At 43.1% G+C, this 21,078-nt stretch overlaps 3 protein-coding genes across 3 annotated transcripts; 2 read left to right on the plus strand and 1 right to left on the minus strand.

The window, feature by feature from the left end:
* Positions 1–2,582: 2,582 nt before the first annotated feature.
* On the plus strand, positions 2,583–5,344 carry cfap298 (cilia and flagella associated protein 298). The gene is made up of 8 exons (XM_083688593.1): positions 2,583–2,675; positions 2,987–3,135; positions 3,352–3,519; positions 3,748–3,815; positions 4,002–4,160; positions 4,459–4,590; positions 4,710–4,805; positions 4,926–5,344. The coding sequence occupies exons 2-8, from the start codon at positions 2,997–2,999 to the stop codon at positions 5,031–5,033; spliced, it is 870 nt and encodes a 289-aa protein (XP_083544719.1). The 5' UTR covers positions 2,583–2,675; positions 2,987–2,996; the 3' UTR covers positions 5,034–5,344.
* Positions 5,345–5,770: 426 nt separating this feature from the next.
* On the minus strand, positions 5,771–9,865 carry eva1c (eva-1 homolog C (C. elegans)). The gene is made up of 8 exons (XM_083688584.1): positions 9,643–9,865; positions 9,001–9,194; positions 8,552–8,675; positions 8,102–8,254; positions 7,738–7,881; positions 6,952–7,029; positions 6,765–6,866; positions 5,771–6,617 (listed from the first exon to the last, which is right to left on the minus strand). Exons 1-8 carry the CDS (start codon positions 9,755–9,757, stop codon positions 6,250–6,252), a joined length of 1,278 nt encoding a protein of 425 aa, XP_083544710.1. The 5' UTR covers positions 9,758–9,865; the 3' UTR covers positions 5,771–6,249.
* A 6,579-nt stretch (positions 9,866–16,444) lies between these two features.
* mis18a (MIS18 kinetochore protein A) lies at positions 16,445–21,078 on the plus strand (the record flags this gene model as incomplete). The annotated part of the gene is made up of 5 exons (XM_083694697.1): positions 16,445–16,676; positions 16,843–16,909; positions 17,123–17,245; positions 17,400–17,502; positions 19,555–21,078. 5 exons carry the CDS (start codon positions 16,445–16,447, stop codon positions 19,633–19,635), a joined length of 606 nt encoding a protein of 201 aa, XP_083550823.1. The 3' UTR covers positions 19,636–21,078.

The raw sequence follows: 21,078 nt of genomic DNA on the forward strand, positions 1-21,078 counted from the left end.
AGGGGGTCCAGGGTCGAGGACATGAGGGCCCAGAGATCTCTGTACAGTGCAACACCTATTTGATCATGAATGTAATGTAATGTACGTTGCACTGGTAGTTGTCGGACTCCGTGTTGAGACCACAGTCAGAATGGTATCAGTGTGAAAGCCGTGTTACACTGACTAGACACACACAATGCACTGCCATGGGATTGGTACAGCGTCCCGTCGTCACGGTCACGTGATCTATAGGATGATCAGTCCGACCTGCTGTACCTTCCCTCTCTTCCGTAATCCCCTTGTGTCTCTGGGCTGTCGTGCTTAGCTGAATATGTTTTGTAGCCGTATATATATAGATATAGATATATATATATATATTAACATTTATACATAGTGATTATGTATGTTTTCAAACAGGAAGCTTAGTGGCTAGATGTGTGTATATTTGTGAAGTCTGTATATGCACCGGTAACTGATAGGCACTGAAATGCTGTTTCAGCTAGGCTCTCCGACTCATGTTCAAGCCAAAGCCTCTGATGAAAGAGAGAGAGAGAGAGAGAATTGAACAGACCTGAGGGCTTTTACCTGCTTCCTTCTCTATATGTGCATACTGTATGTATCTCAGTACTTTTTAATTCTTCTTTGTTGATCCAAAGCTTTGAACCGTACTGCTGTATATTCAATGACTGTGGTGTCCTTCTGTTATTCTCGAAGTTCTTTGAGATCTGGGATCTCAACATGGAGCGATCAGGGACCGCGGTCTGAACAGACGAGAGAAACAATCAATGTGCTTTTCGTGGTGTGCTATGAACGTGCATTTTGGTTTGAGCTTTTATTCCTTGCAAAGACGGTACTTTTTGGATTTCCAAGAAGTTATCCTTGACAAATCTATTTATAGTTGATACTGTGGTGAGAAGTACTGTGTTGTGTTTGAGGTGTATTGTCTGTCATTATGTGTGTGTGCATTGCTCTGTGCTTGAGTGCAAGTGTGTACAGTGTTGGCGGGGGGGGGGGGGGGGGGGGTAGCATTGTTTGTCAGTTTTTTCCTCCTGGGGTCTTTGATGAGTATTCTAAAGTATGTGCTCTCTCAGATTCTAAACCAACAGCCACTCTAACTGCTAAGTTCCACACTACATCCTCAAGTGAGAGGAAACTGCCCTATAGCAGTGCCAACGGCTTATTGTCCTGTCACCATGTTGAAACTAGAGGGTAAACTGCACACAGTAGCCTTATTATGATGGAATCACATCGGTAAATGTCATATCCAGCCCCTCTCTTGGGTGTGGTTGTCCCAGGTGCTTTGTGTACCATGCTTCACCAGTGTAGTGTGGTTTGTTATCGCTTCCAGAGACAGAGGAGGTTCTGTGTGTTTATTTGTTCTCAGTGTTTTGGAGATGTATTGTCATAACCTATCGATACCTTCACGCTAAAACCTGCAAGTGTCATCAAGCCGTAAAAGACTCCCTGACTGTTGATGAGATGTGGTGATGTCAGAATACCAGTGATGTGTCAGTATTCCAATGTTTCCCTGTACTACCTACAGTACTTTGGTCTCTCTATGGTTACAATGAACAGGTAACCAATGACGGCACAGGCGTGTGTAAAGAATGGTTTAATAGTGAGTGGAACAGAAAGGATTTGCCCTCAAAACTATTGTTTAGAATGATTGGATGATGTTGACCCCCTCCCTCCCTAACACAGTTTAAGATTGGTGTGCTATTCCAGCTTGATGGGTCCAGTTTTTTACCGGGGGACTGGGTTGTGTGGGGAGGGGTCTAAAAATACCAGTTAAATAATGCTTCTAATATATTGTACTTTGTCCACACCATGTAAAAATAGCTGTATTGTCATTGTATTCAATCCAAAGTTTTGGATTTAGACTTCACTATTAACACACGAAGGAAGTCACATTGTCAGCAAGTGGGTGGATTTGGCTGCTTACATCTCTGTATTGGTCACTGGAGTTGATGTAACCACTACCATGCATTTATTTGTATGCTAATTAGCCAAGTGCAGTAGATTGCCGAAGCACTAATTCTAGGAGACTAGCCAGCGCTTAAAGAGTGTCATGTCATGTTCAAGAGGAGATTTTATAAGAAACAAATTGCTCCTTTTGTGAGGTTAGTGTCCCTTTATAACTATATCCCATAAAGGAGTGTGTGTTGTTGACCATATTATGTATGTATTAAAGAGAACAGAAAACTGCAATTCATGTATTCGTATATCTAAGGTTCCATAATTTAAGTGCACAGCTGACTGCACATTTATGTAATGAGCAATTTGTGTTGTATGTATGCAATAATAAATGGAAATTGACCTGAAACGGCTTGTGTTCTTATGAGTTCTGCACCCCGACTAAGCCAAACTGGGTATATTCAGTTTATTGTTCATATCTCAATACAAAGAAAGGTAGTTATCACTGTAAATCATGTCTTTTAGAATCATAATGACATAGATTTTCATTCAAAAGTCTTCTTATCAGGTATGAATGAACAGCCATGAGATGTGGGGTTGCGCGTCTTTCTTATCTTGGTCGCCTGTAAATGATATATTACGGTAATAACCCGGAATTGAGATTGCATGCAATCGGAAGTTATCGGCTTTTCCTCTAATATTTGTACCCCACTACTAGCTACTGACGAATACATCTTCCAGTCTGATCGATTATTCGTGTTTTGGGGTTCCCCACCACAACAGTAAGTGTGCCCATGTTCTTAAGGGATCTTCAGAAACCTTCGTTGTGTCACAATGTTCCTGCCTGTGCATTTTGTTATGTAGCTGAATTGGGCTAGCTGAGCAAACACAACACAAGTTGGCGCTAACTAGCTAGCAGTCAAACGTACCACACTGGCAAGTTTGTTTCCTGTTGCTATGGTAACGTCCACTTCGAGTGCCGTCTTTTAGCTAGTCACCAGTTATTTGAAGAGAGTAGCCAACTATTAGGGTTGTTTGCTAGATTATTTGAGTTACCTACTTATCTTGTATCCATACATACTCCTACTACTAGATCGAACAGAATGGTGCAGCTCCACGTGAAACGCGGGGATGAGAGCCAGTTTCTGTTCACCACTACGACGGATGTCCCATTGGAAACACTGATCCAGCAAGTCACAGCCATTTACAACGGGCGACTGAAAGTGGATAGAATATGTTCAGGTATGTTGCCGTGCCTGGGCTTAGGCTTATGCAACATGATCCAGTCATGTCCCACTCATTTAAACTCCCCACATAGACTAAAACGTTTGTTCTCTCTTGATTTTTATCTAAAGTCTTGTTCCCCAGGATGTTGTTCATGTTGCAGAGTCTTTGTGCCTGCCTTTAATATTTTCTCCTGAATATTTCCTCTCCGTTTCATCATCTTGTGTCCCCCAGAGATGCCAGAGATGGCAGACCATGGTATTACACTGCCCCCGAACATGCAGGGGCTGACGGATGAACAGATTGTGGACCTGAAACTGAAGGACGAATGGGAGGAGAAGTGTGTGCCCAGCGGAGGACCGCAGTTCAAGAAGGACGACATCGGAAGGAGGAATGGACACGGTGAGACACCAATACAATACTACTTTATTATCCCACATGGGGGAAAATTAATTTGGTCCGTGCACGCTCAGAATAAAAGACTAAAAGCACAACACACACATTGCCTCGATTGTGTGGTTTTGGTCTTGAGACCCCGCAAATGTAGTGTCTGCATTGTATGTAGTGTTACCATCTCTGCAGTGGTTGAATGTTTTAAAATGTTCCTGAACCTGCTTTTGCTTCCACTAGCTCCAAATGAGAAGATGAAGGAGGTGTTGAGGAAAACGATGGAAGAGGCCAAGGCACTGATCTCTAAAGTAAGTATGCCGGATTGTCCTCTTTTACTAGTGAGGGACGGTATTTTAATTGTATTCCAAGTTCAAAGTCTGATGTAGTAAACTAAAGGGACCCCTTTTTTAAATGTTTTGAAAGGGACACTTTTATTCTTGATGCACCTTTCTCTTTGCTTTTCTTCTTTTTCCATCCCCCCTTTCCCACTTCAGAAACAAGTGCAGGCTAATGTGTGTGTTACCATGGAGATGGTAAAGGAGGCCTTGGACCAGCTGAGGGGTGCGGTCATGATCGTGTACCCTATGGGCCTGCCTCCCCACGACCCAATCAGGATGGAGTTTGAGGAGCAAGAAGACCTTTCAGGAACACAGGTAAGCTGAACCTGTTGTTTGGGATCATGTTGCAGTCATTCAAATCTCCCTGCATGTTTATGTCTGGTAGCTTCAAAAAGTTCTTTCAATAGGGTTGCTTTGTTTTGGCTGTTCAACTAAATCAAGAAAAAACACCTATGTTACCTAGCTCTTGTTGGTAAGCTATGGACCAGGTTGCTAAGGCCACAGTCTACCTGCATCCGAGAGGACATCAGTGGATATCATAGTGTATCATCATCACTGTATCATAGTGACCCCCCTCTCCCTCTCTCTCTCTTTCTCCCCCTCCCTCTCCCAGGCCTCTAAGCAGGTGATCCTAGAAGAGGAGGCCCAGCTGTGGTGGGCAGCTAAGGAGATGCAGAGAGAGAAGAAACTGCAGGACTACGTTGGCAAAAACGAGAAGACCAAGATCGTAGTTAAGATACAAAAGGTAGCCTTCTGCCCAAAATGCCCATTGTCAGCTTCTGTGATATTTGTTTTTAGTCTGCAGCTTCTGCATTGTCCGAATCCTGTTTTGAGCTGTTAACCATGTGCTGCTGTTCCTTTCAGAGAGGCCAGGGGGCACCAGCGAGGGAGCCTGTGGTCAATGAGGAGCAGCAGAAACAGATGATGATGCACTACTACAAGAGACAGGAGGAACTCAAGGTGACACACATTGACACTTATGAGTGCACATGCACCTTAACACTAACAAACACAAATCATCTTTCAGATGTGCATAACTTGACACTAAAGTTTTGTCTGTTTTTATTGGTTCTCTTCCAGAAACTGGAGACAGACGATGACAGCCACCTGCAGTCAGAGTGGTCAGACAGACAGGCCTTAAAGAGACAGTTCCAGGGACTCAACAACATCAAGTGGGGTCCCCGATAAGAGACATCAAACACAGGAGCCGCTGCTGAACCTTCTGGATCCACTCTGTCACAGCTCTGTGTACAACTACTAATGCCTTAACCCAATGGACTGCTATTCTAAAGAAACATTGTTCAAAAGCAGCACATTTCTCCAAACCACTGTGTGGAATTTGTTAACTTTTTCTGGTTGCCTGATATGTTTTTGTTTTCTGGTTGCCTGTGATATTTGTTTTTAGACTGTATATAATCTTTATTTAAGCTGTTTCAATGACATTACCACACAAATGTTATGTCAATCAAATTAAATATGATCAACTGACCAACCTGTGTGTGTGCATGCTTTGATATCATTGTAGATGCGTGTCCATAATGATGAGTCAGTGTTGAGTCACAGGAAGTTGACGTCAGTCAGCGTAATGGGTTTGGAATAAGATCTCAGTAGATGAAACAGATCAAGGGCTTGAGTTCAGCCAGGGCCCGGTTTTCCCAGTCGTGGAGCGTCGAGAGAAGGATGCAACACCTTTCCTCTCTTTGTCCTGGCCTCTGGCGCTCTCGCCTCTGTAACCCAATGCTGAATGGAGGCAGGATGTTGCCACAGCGGATCCTCTCTCCAGTGTTCTGCAGGGGGGAAGTTCTAGAGTTCAAGCTGTGAGCGTTCCAAGAAGCAGGCTGGAGTGAAAGTTCTGGAACATCTGACGGAACTGTCCCTCGGGGTAGAGATAGGGCTGCAGTGTTCCAGAGAGGTGTGACAGGCACAACAGGCTTCTAACAAGGAGAGCTGCATTGAGGACCTCCTGTACACATGACAATGAAGTCACGGGGAGGATTACAGGGATTACTTTATGTTGGACCTGTCTCAGTATATCAGCATTCACAAGAACACTGATAACTATGTGATAACACATTTAAGGCTAATTGAACATCTTTTGAAGCTCATTTTGACCATCTGTATTGATTTAAAAACATGTCTCCTAGTCCTTGAGTAATCAATACCTCCTAGTAATCAATCCTGGCAGTGAGAGTTTCTGCTGTTCATTATGGAACCAGATAGGTGTAAACAATATGTCAGAAGCAAGGTGGGACGAGCATCCTATTACTTTTACCAGTCATTCTTGTTTTTCCATATCAACAAACACCAACGGATAGAGATACGGATCGTTTTTTGGACTGAGCACCTGTATATTCAGGTCATTTGGAACAGTGTGATCTGAACCTCCTCGCTGTTACCACATAGATCAGTGTAGTCCACAGGATGTCCCGTTCAGGTAGGCGTTCATCCTGATCTCCTGTATGACCATCTCCCTGCGCTCAATCCTCTCAACCCGCTCCGCAGCCTCCGTCGTATATGTCACTTCCTCCCAACAGTAAAATGGCTTCCTGTCTAAATCTGAGAGCAGAGAGCTCTCCTCCTCTTCATCATCTTCCTCTTCATCTTCCTCCTCGGTCCTGTGTATCTTCCCCTGGCTGGATGATTTGGCTGTAAGTCGCTGGCCTCTGTGAGGGCACCCACTGCAGGTCATCCTGACAGACACAGCCAGCAGGGTGAGCAGAAGACCAACACACACACTGGACGTGAACAGCAATGCTGCAGTCTCTGGGTGCTCTGGACAAGAGAGGCAGAAAACACAACAACTGTTTGGATGCATTTTAATAATAGTCTAATGTGGCTTCCTCTATTCATCCTCTGTCATCTGCACAAATATGAAAGAACTGTGTGTGTGTGTGTGTGTGTGTGTTTCTGTGTGTGTACCTTTGATATAGGCATAAGTCATCAGGGAGTTGCTTATCATAACTCCTCTGTTGTCTGGTAGTCTGGAGCCTTTGGGATATGGGGCCAGGTCTGCAGGAGAGGCTGATAGGTAGAGGAAGACAGTCATCTGGATGAACGGAAACTGGAATAATGTTAAAGTTTGAAATGGACATCATGATGAAGTTACCTTTTTCTATGTCCAGCTTGGTAGGTGAGGTGGGTCTGACCAGGTCTGGGTCTGCCTCTTTGAGTAAGGTATGTGGTACTGTTGGTGAAGCAGAGAGAGTGTGTATCAGCCATTATAACACACAAGTGTGTATCAACCAATACACCACAATTACTGTGCCACAGTCAGTCTTTCAAATACTGGCCTCTAATGGGTCACACACAGACGAGGAGTGTTTTCTGCCTCGTCACTTTCGTAACTCGACAGAGGAGGGAAACTCGTATTGTTCAGTGTATAAATGGAGGTGATTGCGTCCGTCAAAGGCCTTTCAGCACGACACTGAAGTTAAATCACTCAATTACGATTCGCACGATAATGTCAGTCAGTGACCTCACAAAGGGCTGGCATTCAGACCAATCACAGGAAGTTTCACAGGAAATCCACAGAGGTCTTGGAAGTGGAGCTCAGATTCTATTTCTGTCCACATGTCGTTTTCCTCTTTGTGTTGCGGCCACTGATTTGACAAGAATAACTGAGTCTGAGGTCATGAGTTTGGAATTGGAACAATAGAAATCTAGCCAACAGTAGCCTACTCTGATAAGATATGATCAGAAGATTGGAACAAAAGTACTTTAGACCTGAGAGAATTAACGTTAATTTGTTTCTATTTTGACCTTCTATTTCATATTTTACATTCTATATTTCACATTGTATTTAATTGTATATTATTGTATAATTATTTTCGTGTTGCTATTCCATATTATTCATATCAATTGTGTCATGCGGCCACCATAGACATATTCCTACCACAGGAGTAGAGCACAGTGAGGTACTTCCTTGTCCCTGGGAAGCAGGGGTCTCTGAAGGTCTGGTTGTCAACAGCGATGACACACCTCTGTTTGCTGTAGCAGGTCTGTGACACTGTGTGCACAGCCTCATGGTTCAAACACTCTACGCCAGAGAGAGAGAGAGAGAGAGAGAGAGAGAGAGAGAATTCCAATCCAGTTAAATCAACTTATCTTGAAGTACTGTTTGTGTGTGTGTGTGTGTGTGTGTGTGTGTGTGTGTGTGTGTGTGTGTGTGTGTGTGTGTGTGTGTGTGTGTGCGTGTGCGTGATCTGACCTACTCCTGGTAAGAGTGAGAGTGAGGCCGCCCACTGTTGTTGACTCACCAAATGGGGGTGGTCCTGTCAGGTGTGAGGGGCAGGTGTCCTCCTGGCCCAGCCCCCTACCGTAGGCAGCTGCATAGATGTTCAGCACCCTGGGGGGCTTACAGCGCAGGATCAGCCTCTCCCCCTCACACACCACATGCCTCTTGTGCTCAGCTGAACGGGGGAAAGGGGAGGGGGAGAGAAAGGGAAAGAGTGAGTGTGTGTGGGAAAGTGTCACAGGTGAGAGAGACGAGGGAAGGAGGTATGACGATCCACAGACCACCATTGGTTTCTAGGCTGAGTGTCTATTACAGTCTAGTCCTGCAAAGTTAATGATAAAAGTGTTTTACGCATTCTTGGGAAAGGATCCAACCACAGGTGCAAAGGGCCATGAAAAAGACTGTACTTATGTGGAAAAGAACACATACACATGCAAGGAATTGGAGGGGTTGAGGGAGCTAATGCACTTACTGGGTTTGCACTTGTAGGCCACTTGGAGGTACTTGGTGGTCCCAGGACAGGGGTCCTCCCCGAAGAGTAGGTGATTGACAGGGAGCTGGCAGTCTCTGTGGTTCTGACACTCTGACAGCAACTTCTACACAGCAAATAATAGTGGCCCCTTAACACTCAATCCAACTACTGTAGGATTGAATCAACTCAAAGTTATCTTCTAAATGAATCAACTCAAAGTTATCTTACATTAATTGAATTGTGAAGTTGTCAAGAAATGACCTCAATAAGTTATCTATAGCCTGCACAAATTCAATGCTGCAGGTTTTCTTTGCATAACTATCTCCCTCTGGACATTGCACTATATGCTCTATCCTCAAAACTGTGGAATTGCGTAATTGATAGGCTATAGTGCAACAGGGGATATAAGCTAGTGAAAGTGAAACTGCTCAAATGCCATAAAGACGCACCTGTAGGGTAGTTATAGCCGAGCAGCTGCGGTTTGCCGTTCTGGTGGCTGGGTCGCTGGCGCAGAACCGCACGTCGCCGCGGCCGTAAAACGCAGATTGGATGGAGATGGTGGAGTGTCGCGGACAGTGGAGACGCAGCTGCTGACCGTCGCACGCATCTGCCGAATGGCTTGTGATGATTCTAGTCAGGTAGTCTGTAACGAAATCAGCGTTTATTTAGAGAGACAATCAATCATTCATTGTATTTGACATATGTAATAGAGTTATAATTCACATAGCCTACATAGCCTAAAATTACACAATATATTGACATTGTTAATTGACAAACCCTAACCCTTTTTTTGCTTTTTTACAGTGCACCTCCTTCTCCTGTCCTCTTTCCTGTTTATCGATTGAATGGAAAGAAGTACCGGTATTTTACAGCAGAAATTCCCCCTATAAATATCTATGTTAATCTTATGTCCAGAAGTGCCAATATTAAGTTACATACAAGTCAGAAAACAATTATTAAGGGTTTGATGAAGTCGGCTTGAGCCCATGTTGTGCACCTAATGATGAAAATATAATAGACTGTTCTACTCAATCATCATCATCATCATCATCATCATCATCATCATCATCATCATCATAATCACCACTAACTTGAGAAGTTGGCCAGTCCGTCCATGTGTCTGATCCACAGCAGCAAGGTGAGGTAGACGAGGCTAACGCGAGACCACTTCAGCCCGTGGGAACCCGACCAGCTCATGGCTCGCATTCCCGTTCACTGAGATCATGTTCAGAGGCTCGGATAAACCTCAATCCTCTAGGCTTCGGACAGGAAAGGCAGGCTTGGTAAAATATTGTTTGGAATGCTCCAGTAACACGCCACATATACCTGACTTTAGAATTTACCTCCATAGAATCAATAACGGCACATTTAATCCTATAGGCTAATCTGAATCCAGAAGCATCCCGTATCGAAGTTATCAAGAGAACATTTCGCTGCTTTAGACTACGTTAACTGCTGCCTCTGGCATGGCTAATTAATAGATATAGATATTGACAGAATAAGTTTGCATCCGCATGTACTCCGGATGTCCCTGTCCCTGTCCCAGGAGCGCACTTGGCAATGCAGCAGCGAAGGAGAAATACTATCTGCGCAACAAGTCCCAATGTGGCACAGTTCAGACGTTAGAATCTACAGCACGGTAAACTGCTCCTAGTTTGTGTCCGCACTAGTCCGACTGCAGAAAGGGTGAATGAAGAATACAAGTGTATTAAAAGGACGTGTTTTTTGTACAGTAACAGCTGGGTGTAAATCACGGAGGGGGTGTGGCAGGCAGTCTTTAAAGGGAAGAGGCCAACAACACCGCACTGTGTGGGGCACTGGACAACTTTTCCCACGGGATGGAGAAATAGGTCTATGCGGTATAAACTTATTGTACGACTTTTCCGAAGTCTTTTTTGCTCTTATTTGTTTTAAACGTATTTATTATGTATTTGTATCATGAGCGTCAGCCGTGCAGTCTACTCATCCATATTATACCTTCACGTTGATAAATGAGCCTAGATCCACACTGTCCCGTGTAGGTTAGTTGTCCCAAAAAGCCAGCAGTTAAAGACTCCATAAATTGCACAGGCAGGTCGAATGACTGACAAATAAATGATCTTTACTACCCCCTGGAGGGAGACTACAGATTACTTTGAGTATGTGACTCTTGCTCTACTCTAGACATAAGTGGCCCTTGAAGCCACTGTCCTTAAAACTAAGTGGGTCTATAGAACATAACATTAAACTGATCTCTAATTTCATCTAACAGGCAGTCCTTATTAATTATTATTAAATATTTATTTATGCAGGGTGTCCCACTGAGACTACGGTCTGTTTTTCAGGCGAGCCCTGCAATCAAAAGGAATTTCAAAATTACAAACAAGTACAACAACAATTTACACAATATAATCAATTAAACAGATCAAGATCCTTTATCAAGGTCTTAAATTGACCAATAGACACAAGAGAATATTAAGTAAAAATATGGCCTGTAAATATATAGTATATATATATTCTAAAGTTAGATTGAGCAACACCTCTTTTGAGACAGGCAATAGGCCCATCCAAACAGACCACGGGCCTGGCTGCATCCAGGACCTACTCCATGGCAACAGTCAATCCACATGTCAGCCTCCAGGACTGATCCACAACAGTGGTGTGACAGGGAGGTCAATCTCCCAGGATTGATCCACAAGGAGAGACTGACAGGGGAGGAGCTGAGGGGTCCTGGGCTGCATACAAACTGGTTAATACTGGTTCCATTCTCAGAACTACAAGGCAGTGGTTCCCAAACTCTTTTTCGTGGCGTTATCCACCCAAAGCCTTTTGAATTTCCTTGTCCCCCTCAGGGTGAACAAAACATTTCAGATACAACCTATAGTCTTCACTAGCCGCCAGTTCACTACTAATCAGTAGGAATTTGACTTTGACTTAGTCATGCCTGACCCACCATTTAAGAACCACTGCTCTAAAGGATCCTAACTCAATGCTTGTTGTATTTGAGTATTGACTCAAGCCTGATTACCCCCACTTTAGCCTGATATTGAACCAGAACATAGCTATGTTTGAGTTGTAACTGTATTTAATGGATTTAATTAGATACCATACTGTTGCTTTGTGTTTGTAGATCAAATAAAGCCTGACTGTTTCCACCATGTTCTCTGATGTTGGGCCATTGCCTTAAGATGTTATGATCTGTTATGGCCACGGGTATGGGCAGGTGGCTGAGCCTTGGGGGCTGTAGCCACACACTTTAAATTCATCCCACTGATTAAAGTTAAATACTACGTTTCTGTCCCATTACTTTGACAACTTTAAGTAGTTGGTTCTTAGAAGTGGAAGACACTGTAATGCATTCTGTTTGATTAGGCTCTTATGTTTGGGCTTCACTTCAGAGCCTTTGGATAAGCATGTGAACAAATGAAGTTTACATAAGTTTAGGCAGGGCACGTTAAGAAGAACGATACTCACGCTGAACTCACGTCTGAAAGAAAACAAAACACATCACATGTTCACAGGACAAGGCTTAAAGAGCTGAATTATACAACACTCCACCATGGTCAAACTGGCTATGCGAGTTACATTTGTTGGTCGTCCCAACCACCGCCCCAGCTTCCACCTGCAGGTTCGCTCTGTGTTTAGCTACCTACAGGGAGTTTGAAAGGTGGGAATGGGCCCCCTGCCTCATAATATTGTATTTTATGGTGTTTAACTTCAGGCGGGGAGCTATATCAGAGCAAAGCCATTCAATTACGCCAAACCTATTGTTTTACCATTTTCATTAAACTTGCTAAACCGACATAAGTGTCCTGACTGAACATACATTTGATTTGATTACATGTTACAAAACAGAATACATGTTACAAAACAGGTCGCTAGAGGATGTTTCATTATCATTTTCATTATCATGTATCATTTTTACAGTGAGAACAAACAGGCCATATCTACTTTGTGTCTTGTTAAACCGTGTTGGGGTGTATTTCTCAGAGAGAAAGAAGCCAAAACATCTGATTGGAGATAATGCTTGACCATAAACAGGAAGTAGGCAAGAGACATAAACTGATGGGCAGGGTCAGGGGTCAGGCATACACTTTCTATGCCAATCATCACTGATAAACCAGACAAAAACAAGTCCTTGTTTACTTTTATCAATGCATAGTAATTATATGATTAGAGGATGGTAATAAGTCCCATCGGAACAATCGATGTACCATCCAAGGCAAACATCTGAATGTCAGACATTGAATGGTGCACTTGCTGTTAGGATTCAGGAAAACACAAGTCAATGGATTCATACTTTCACACACATTAATGTGAACATTTAATGATGATTCAGATTGTCTGATAATTAGGTATTATGCAAGGTCAGTGGCATAAATGTAATGGAATTATAAAGAAATGTGTGATTCAATGTACGAACTGTGATTGGAACAGAAGTCGACAAATAATACAGTCAGTAACTGTAAACCAAGTAAATATTATCTAACATATTATACTGTATAACAGTGTATATAGTCCGATCAGGTGGTGTGCGTGTGTGTGTGCGTGCCTGTGTGTCAATGCATCTGTATACTCTTCTGTTTCCTCCTCCCTCAAGGACTGATCTCATGTGTCTGATTGGTCCTAGTGTGATGTCGCTTGACATTTCTCGTCTGATAGGTTCCTCACAAAGCTGGAATTAAAGAAAACACAAAAGATTTAAATTTGGGGTTAGGGTTAGGGTTAAGGTTAGCCTAACCCTAACCCTAACCCCTAACCCCTGAGAGAATCAAAATAAGACACAGACATTTTTATTTCGTATGAGAACATTGTCTGTGTATTGCACCTGTCGTCAATATTGCCGTTTTTTTTTTAGATTAAAATCCAACCAATTAGCCTGCAATTAAGTTGCTGGGGTCACGGAAAATTATTTGGGGTCGCAAGACAAAAAAGATTGGGACTCTGCCCTATAGTAATTCAGATTCTTCAATTTTGGCAGCCTCCACAACCTCCAGGATTCATACTGGACACAGACCTGGACACTGAAGTGTGGTGAAAAGTTCCCCAGTCCAGCACCCTGTCACCGTCTCTGTCTCCACCTACAGGTACTTCCTGCCCTCAGGGTCTGGGCTCAGCCTCCCGCTCTCTATACTCAATGCTCTTCCTGTGCAGCATGCTACTGTACTACAAGAGGGCGCTCATTGCAAAGGAATATAACTGCTAAATTAACTTTAAACATGTTAGAAGTAATAAACAGATGCGCTAAGATCTTGTTTCTCACATCCACTATTCCAGAAAGATTACCACATAGATAGTAGTGGATTTGCCAACCAACCAGGTTTATTTCGGTGTCACATTGGTAAACAGTTAACATAACGGGAAATCAGCAACTGACATCAACAACTTGATTACCCAACTCATACTGTGATAGTAATAAAGGATTCTGTTGTGAAATCGAAACAAAACAAATTATAGTAATTGTTCTTAGAAGATATTCCCCAGAAAAGAATAGAAGACCAGGCATATATAGCAACATTATCCTGCAATACCATTCATATCAAAATATAGGACAGGGTATAGTTGCCCTAAGGCCTTTATGATATCAAAAATATAAAGAAATATAGTGTATAGTTCATACACTGAAACAACCACAATGTCTGAACTGTATACTGTATCTACCTCTGCATTATATTCTGTTGCTATGTAATTATACAATGTAGATAGATAGAGAACAAGACATACATTAAAATGTTTACCCTTCTTATCAAAATGCAGGACAGCTGACAGGAGTAGAGTGAAGTTGCCCTAAGGCAAGGGTCTATGGTGAGTTTTGGTGTTGTATGGAATCTAGCGGGACAGGACATTCAGGCTCACGTTGCCCTTTTTGGGGTATACACAAAATAAGTCGATCTCCACCTCGTTCCTCCTGGTGATCAATGCACTGGGGTCAGCGGAGGAGGTGATCTCATTTCTGAAGATCAGGTTGTCTCCTTCCTCCTGAACAAACAAATACACATTTTGAAGAGTTAGGTTTGTTGTTGTAAATTTTTTTATATTTTATTACAAATTGTGGCTTGGCAGGGTCATTTTTTATTTCGATACATGACAAAGTCTTCGTCTTTATCTGCTATCCGGCTAACTCTCTGCAGGTAGAGCTGAGGAGCAACATGCTGTTAGCTGAGTGTGAAGCCATCTGATCTGATCTGGCGCTGTAAAACCTCTGATGTAAGCATCTGTTAGTGGACTCAGAGGAGTGTTTCACCCTCAGTCCAACTACAGGTCCTATGGATACATAAAGCATCAATGTTACCTTATTACTGATACATATTGTATAACAGTGTATAGGTGACGGAGGTTGCTGTCAGGTTACTGCAAACAGTCCTCCTTGCGAACCTGCGACCTCTGTATTGCCAACACACGTGACCACCATCCGAAATACCTGACCAATTCGATGGTGCGGGTTGGTGTATTTGAACTCGGTTACATATAGCCAGGTCAGGTGGCACACTGGCATGTGTGTGCATCAGTTTTCTCCTGTTTCCTTCTCCCTCAAGGACTGATCTCATTTGTCTGATTGGCTCTTAGGCCTCATGTGATGTCACTTGACATTCCTCGCCTGATCAGTTCCCCAAAACAAACAGCACATGACATTTTAATTAAACATGCCAGATGTCTCCATCAATACCTTACTGGCATTAATATACACTCACCGAACACTTGATTAGGAACACTATACTAATACTGGGTAGGGCCTCCCTTTCCTCTCAAAACAGCCTCAATTCGTCTTGGCATTGATTCCACAAGATGTTGGAAACATTCCTTTGAGATTCTGGTCCATGATGACATGATTGCATCACGCAATTCCTGCAGATTTTTCAGGTGCACTTTCAAGCTGTGAGTCTCCTGTTCTACCACATCCCAAAGGTATTCTATTGGATTCAGCAACAATACTCAAATAGGCTGTGGCATTCAAGCGATGACTGATTGGTATTAACAGGCCCAAAGTGTGCCAAGAAAACATTCCTCACACCATTACACCACCTCCACCATGAGAAGGTGTACAGGTGTTCCTAATAAAGTGTTTGGTGAGTGTAAATCTGCCAAGTTTCGTTAGAATGTTGTGAGGTGTTTGTTTTGGCCTGACCACACCCTGGAAACATTGTAGCTTGGAGTGAGGAATTTTAAAGATGATCCTACTGAATCTATCTACTGTGTTCACTATATGTCAATCCTTTTACCCCCTTACAGGATAACATTTGAAGTTGTTGGATAGAATAGATGTTGTTGAAATAGTCTGTCATTGTGGCTCATGGTCAACTCCTGCAGCCCACCCATACAAGGGTTGAGGTCTATTCCACTTGAACTCCGTTAATGAAATCATTTTGAAATTGTCTGGACTTATGAAATGCATACTTTCCACATTGAAAACTAGTATGCAGAATCCACATTTATATAAACACAACATCCACGAGTACAATGATCTATGCTTACATGGTATTGGCCCAACACTAGTGTAGGCTTACACTGTTTTGAAACCTTCATTACTGTTTCAAGAAATGTGGTCCAGCAACCTAGAAAAACTGTAAGCCGTACAGTTTTTCATATTTCTTGAAACAGTAACCTATTCAACTTTTTAAAATATATTGGGCGGCAGGCACTAAGAGGGGTTCCGTCACCCTGCACATTGTTGAGATTCTTCAAGGTCAGTGTTGCATCCCGCAACACGACGGGGTCAAGTGCAACAACATTTGACAAAAGTCATGCCCAAAGTCATGCCTATTTCCTCATTCTCAAAGATATATATATATATATTTTTTTTTTTTAACTATAATAGAACTAAGATCAACTTTTCTTTTACTTGAATGTGGGTGTGGTCGAACGACTGACGTATTTCCGTGTCTCTGTCACCCGCGCAAGCTTGAAAAAAACAACATGTCGGACAGGACGAACGTTACTTTTAACATCGCCAATTACAAAGGAGCCCACGAGGACTCTACCGACTCCACCATAGTGAAAGACCACGACTCTAAACAGGTAGAGGACGACGACGACGACGATGGTGATGCGCCCGTTGTTTTTCTCTGCGGGCATTGCAAGTTGCCCATCGGTGACTCGTTATCCTGGGCTGGGAGTGAAGACGAGCAAAATCAAATACTGCTGAAACGTAAAGTCACATCTAAATTATCATGACCTAAACCCTTGTCTTGACTTTTACGTAGTCTGAATACTTCTTTGTTAGTACCGTGGTGAGGCATACTGTCCTGCCTATGTTATACAACTTTTTTGTTAGCAGCTGATTATACCTGATTATACCTCATGTTTTGACTTAGGTGTCAGTGACAATATTTTGATTGGCAAAGAAACTCTTATCTCCGGGACTCGTACGGAACTAGGCTGGTAAGAGGAAGGTCGCAACTCACAACTTGAATATGTATTTCCTTATTGGCTATGCTTTACCCCTGGTTTTTGTGTTAAATACAATCGTAGGCTACAGTTAAAAAGCCCAGAGGATGAAACATGAAAGCATTATACAACACTTATTTCTACTGTCCTCTAATATGGTTAATATAGATCAACTGAACTAACAATTCTGTGCTTTTCCTCCTGTAGTCTGATTATGCATCTCACCTGTGGTCGCTGCAATTCCTTGCTTGGTGTGGTCTACACCTCAACACCCAAGAAACTAGATTACAAAAGATCCCTGTTCTGCCTCAATGTAGCAGCCATTGACAGGTAAGTAACAACGGTCTGGACGTCAACACCAGCTAACAAGAACAGGGCAGAAGTGTGACTTGCTTCTTTTTTTGGGTGACATTATTCAAAAGGTTTTTGTTGGGTCAAAGCACAAAAAAAGGATAACCCCCCCTCATTCTTTTGGCTCTTGTAGCTATGTACTGGGCTCTTCAAACCAGCAGGTGGCAGTGATGGACGCAAGTGAGGAGCCGGTTACACTGGAGTATAAAGACACTGTTGAGCATCAACTGGCAAAGGTAACATAATGATCTATGCTACTACAGTACACACTAACACTTGTTTTTCTAGAAAGCCTTTATGTGTGTTTTTCACCTTAAATAATGAATTTTAATTCAGACACACACACACACTTCAGCTTTACCCGTAACCAGGACCTTGATAAGTGTCTAAGAGTCTGGTGTGTAAGTGCTGGGCTGGAATATACTCCTGCACACCCCTGTATCTGTCAAGGACCAGGGTTGCAACAGTACTGCTGCAGCATTCGTCTTCTAAGAAGGGAGCCTAAGAAGGGTCTTTCTCCTGGGTACGCTCTGAAAAACTGTTACTATAATACTCTCACTTTGATTTGAGTTGATGTAGCTGGTGTTTCGATATCAAAGAGACTCACATTTATTGAGAATAGATTAATTCATATGTCAATAAATTAAAATGATATAAATAAGTACATGTCAGTAAAATACTGCTTCATGATTAAGTTGTCGTCATCTTTTTTGGCGGGGGGGGGGGGGGGGGGAGCATTTATTGAGAAGGGTCTTTGTCTAGTTTTTTTCAAAAACAGTTGTAATGTTACATATGGACAATAGGTGGCGACCATGCTTTGGAATGCTAGGCACCAGGCAGCCCTTACATAGTGGAAAACCGGGAACAATAGATCTGATGGGTGGGATGTTGAGGAATCAGTGTAAGAGGAAAACATGTTTTGATCATATGGTCTCTTGGATTATGACTATATTGCTGTAGATGTGACATGCTTGTTTGTGTGACCTACTAAATTCAGTGACGTTGTAATCACTCACAGTAGATACAGATAGGAAATGTGTTGACATGTGGTGACAAATGCTTTATTAGTTTTGAGATTAGATACACACACACACACACACACACACACACATCACTTATCACATTGCGTCTCTGTTAATAATGAAAAACATTACCAAGTCATCAATAATAGAAATGACCTATGCTTCATGTTTATTTCTACATGCCTAAACATGTCCCAGTGTGATTTTTTTTTTTTATCATTTAGAACAAATAATTGATTTGTTACCGTTGTTTTGATTTAGATTGCCTCAGCCCCTGCCTGTACTTTGCACTCACCAAGGAGAACAAATCAATCGGCGTTGACGACTGTAGCCTGTGTCATGTACAGTAGCCAAACAAAGGAGCACTAAAAGTCACTGTGTGATTGATTGTCTTGGTTAAGCCTTAGCCTACATTCGCCTAAATGCTAAGTCCTCGCCATCAACCTGGTTCAGTCTTCCTACCGGTATACATTTGTTTTTATCTTGGTTACGCTCTGAATGGATTGTGTCCAATAATGATCCATCATCCCATTATCAACCCCCTCTGGTCTGTTCTGGTGAGATTATAAATGCCTTTGATTGGATCATAGCTTACTGTAATAGGATGAGAGATATCTGCACGGAAACTGTGATTTTCATTTGATTAACTGTGATTTTATTAGTTTCAACTGTTTTTATGGAGTGGGCTCTGTCTGCAGTGGTGTGCTCACTGCTAGAACCTATGGCTAGATACAAAGTCTTTCATATTAAACATGTTGCACATGTTCCACTTTATTATTTTCAATAATACCTTTTACAGATAATAATAATAATAAATAGTTTTATAAGCACTTCACATAATAAAAACATATTTATTTATATTTTCATATTTATATAAAATGTTGTTGTTTCGATATTCAGACAGCGTATATAGAGGTATATGTTCCCCCGAGGTCTTGTCTGGCTATAGTTACTCCCTGAGATGAACTCAATCACCCTGCTGTTAATGTATTCTGTTAGGCTGTCTCTCTCTCAGACACTTGTTTGGTTTTTCCACCTTGTACACTAACGACCTGTCTCTTCACCCCCCTCTTCCGCCTTACTGCCCCCTTTCTCCCTCTGGGTTTCATCATCTTCCCTCTCTCTCCTCCTCTATCCCCCCAAACTCTCTCTTTTGCCCCTACTCCTCTTCTTTCTCCCCTCTTTTCCTTCCCTCCCTCTCCCCTCTTCTCCCTCCCTCCCTCCCTCCCTCCCTCCCTCTCTCTCTCTCCCTCCCCTCCTCTCCAGATCAAAGCGCTGACGGTGACTATGGGTCATAAGCTACTGGAGATCGAGGCGGACCTGCAGCCTCGATCTCCTACAAAGTAGTGATGTGATGTGATGAGCCTTGACAGTGATGGACTTCCCTTCGCCAAGAAGACCCCCCCCACTTGTTTTGGGAGAGCGGAGGGTTGCCCACCCCCCCACCCCACACACACACACACACACACACACACACACACACACACACACACACACCCTTCCCTCGAACGACTACACACCCCATTCCCTTACCCCCACTATACACATCATTCCCCCACTCCTCTCAGCCTTGGATCCCCTCCCCTCCCCTCACCACCCCACCCAGTTTTGCCCTGGTCTCACCTTGCCGACACCTTGCCTCGCCTCCTTTGTTCTGATCAGAAGAGGTTGAACAAAGACTATGGGCTTTTCTTATTAATCATAGCTGGTCCTAAGTTGCCTGTGGTTTACAACAAACAGCCTTCCTCTGTTGTGTTGCTGTATACAGTAGTTTATTGATCCAACCAACCCACTTGAGTCCACATTGTGTTTTGTTTATTAGAAGTAGTCACTCAAACAAACAGCCTTTCAGTGGGAGAGCAGTGATGTTTTGATTTACCAGTTGTCTCTAAATGTGCAAATATAGGTTTTGATGAGATGGTGACATGTATTTTTTATATAAAAATGGAACCAAAATGGTGACACTTTACAAATTCACATTCTTTTGCTGTCCATTCCATTTGTCTCTATTACATTCGATTCACAAATTATGTAGAACATTGAAGTCATATTTAATTATTGAAAAATGTTATGTTATTTTTGGGTTTTTTTCTCCCCCAGGGAACTGGTTTTCCTTCACCTGTTTGTTTGTTTGTTCTATGCAGAACATCCATTATGACGTTTCTTTTACACCCCTCTCTTACTTCTTTTCTGTCCTGCAACTGTGACCTCAACAGCTTGTTTGGGAGGGAGTCGGGGTCGGGGGGGTTGTTGCTGTATAGAAGGGTGATGTTTGTTTACCAACCCATCACTAATATGCCCAGCAACACTTTCTACCAGGGTGGGAAAGCCCCCTACACTGCTCCACAGGAGCTTAAAGCCTTCTGCATCACCCTCCCTCAACCACGAGGTTTGGCTAGGCTTCCATAACAACAACAGTTAGAATATAGAGGGAGGCGAGGGGCGGCCAACCAGCATGCTGTATCCAGGGGCAGGTTGCGATGGCAACTAGGAGCACGTGCTACGCGGAGTGCCTGTTGCCATCTCGTCATCCTCTCCGCGGCGAGAGCAACAGCCAGCCAGCTCGCCGACCCACCCGCCTGTCAACCGACGTTAGCGCTTGCTTTGCCCTCAGATGGATGCAGGAGGAGGAGGAGTCTCGAATGTACCCCCCCATCCCTCCCTCCCTCCCTCCCCCCATCCCTCCCTCCCCCCATCCCTCCCTCATTTGACGCCTAATCCCTGTGTGTGTGTCAGGGTGTTTTTCTGTTTCTGCTCCTAACCCCTCCCTCTACCCCCCTCTCCCCTCCC

Source organism: Argentina silus, assembly GCF_951799395.1.
Source record: "Argentina silus genome assembly, chromosome: 2".
Lineage (NCBI taxonomy): Eukaryota > Metazoa > Chordata > Actinopteri > Argentiniformes > Argentinidae > Argentina > Argentina silus.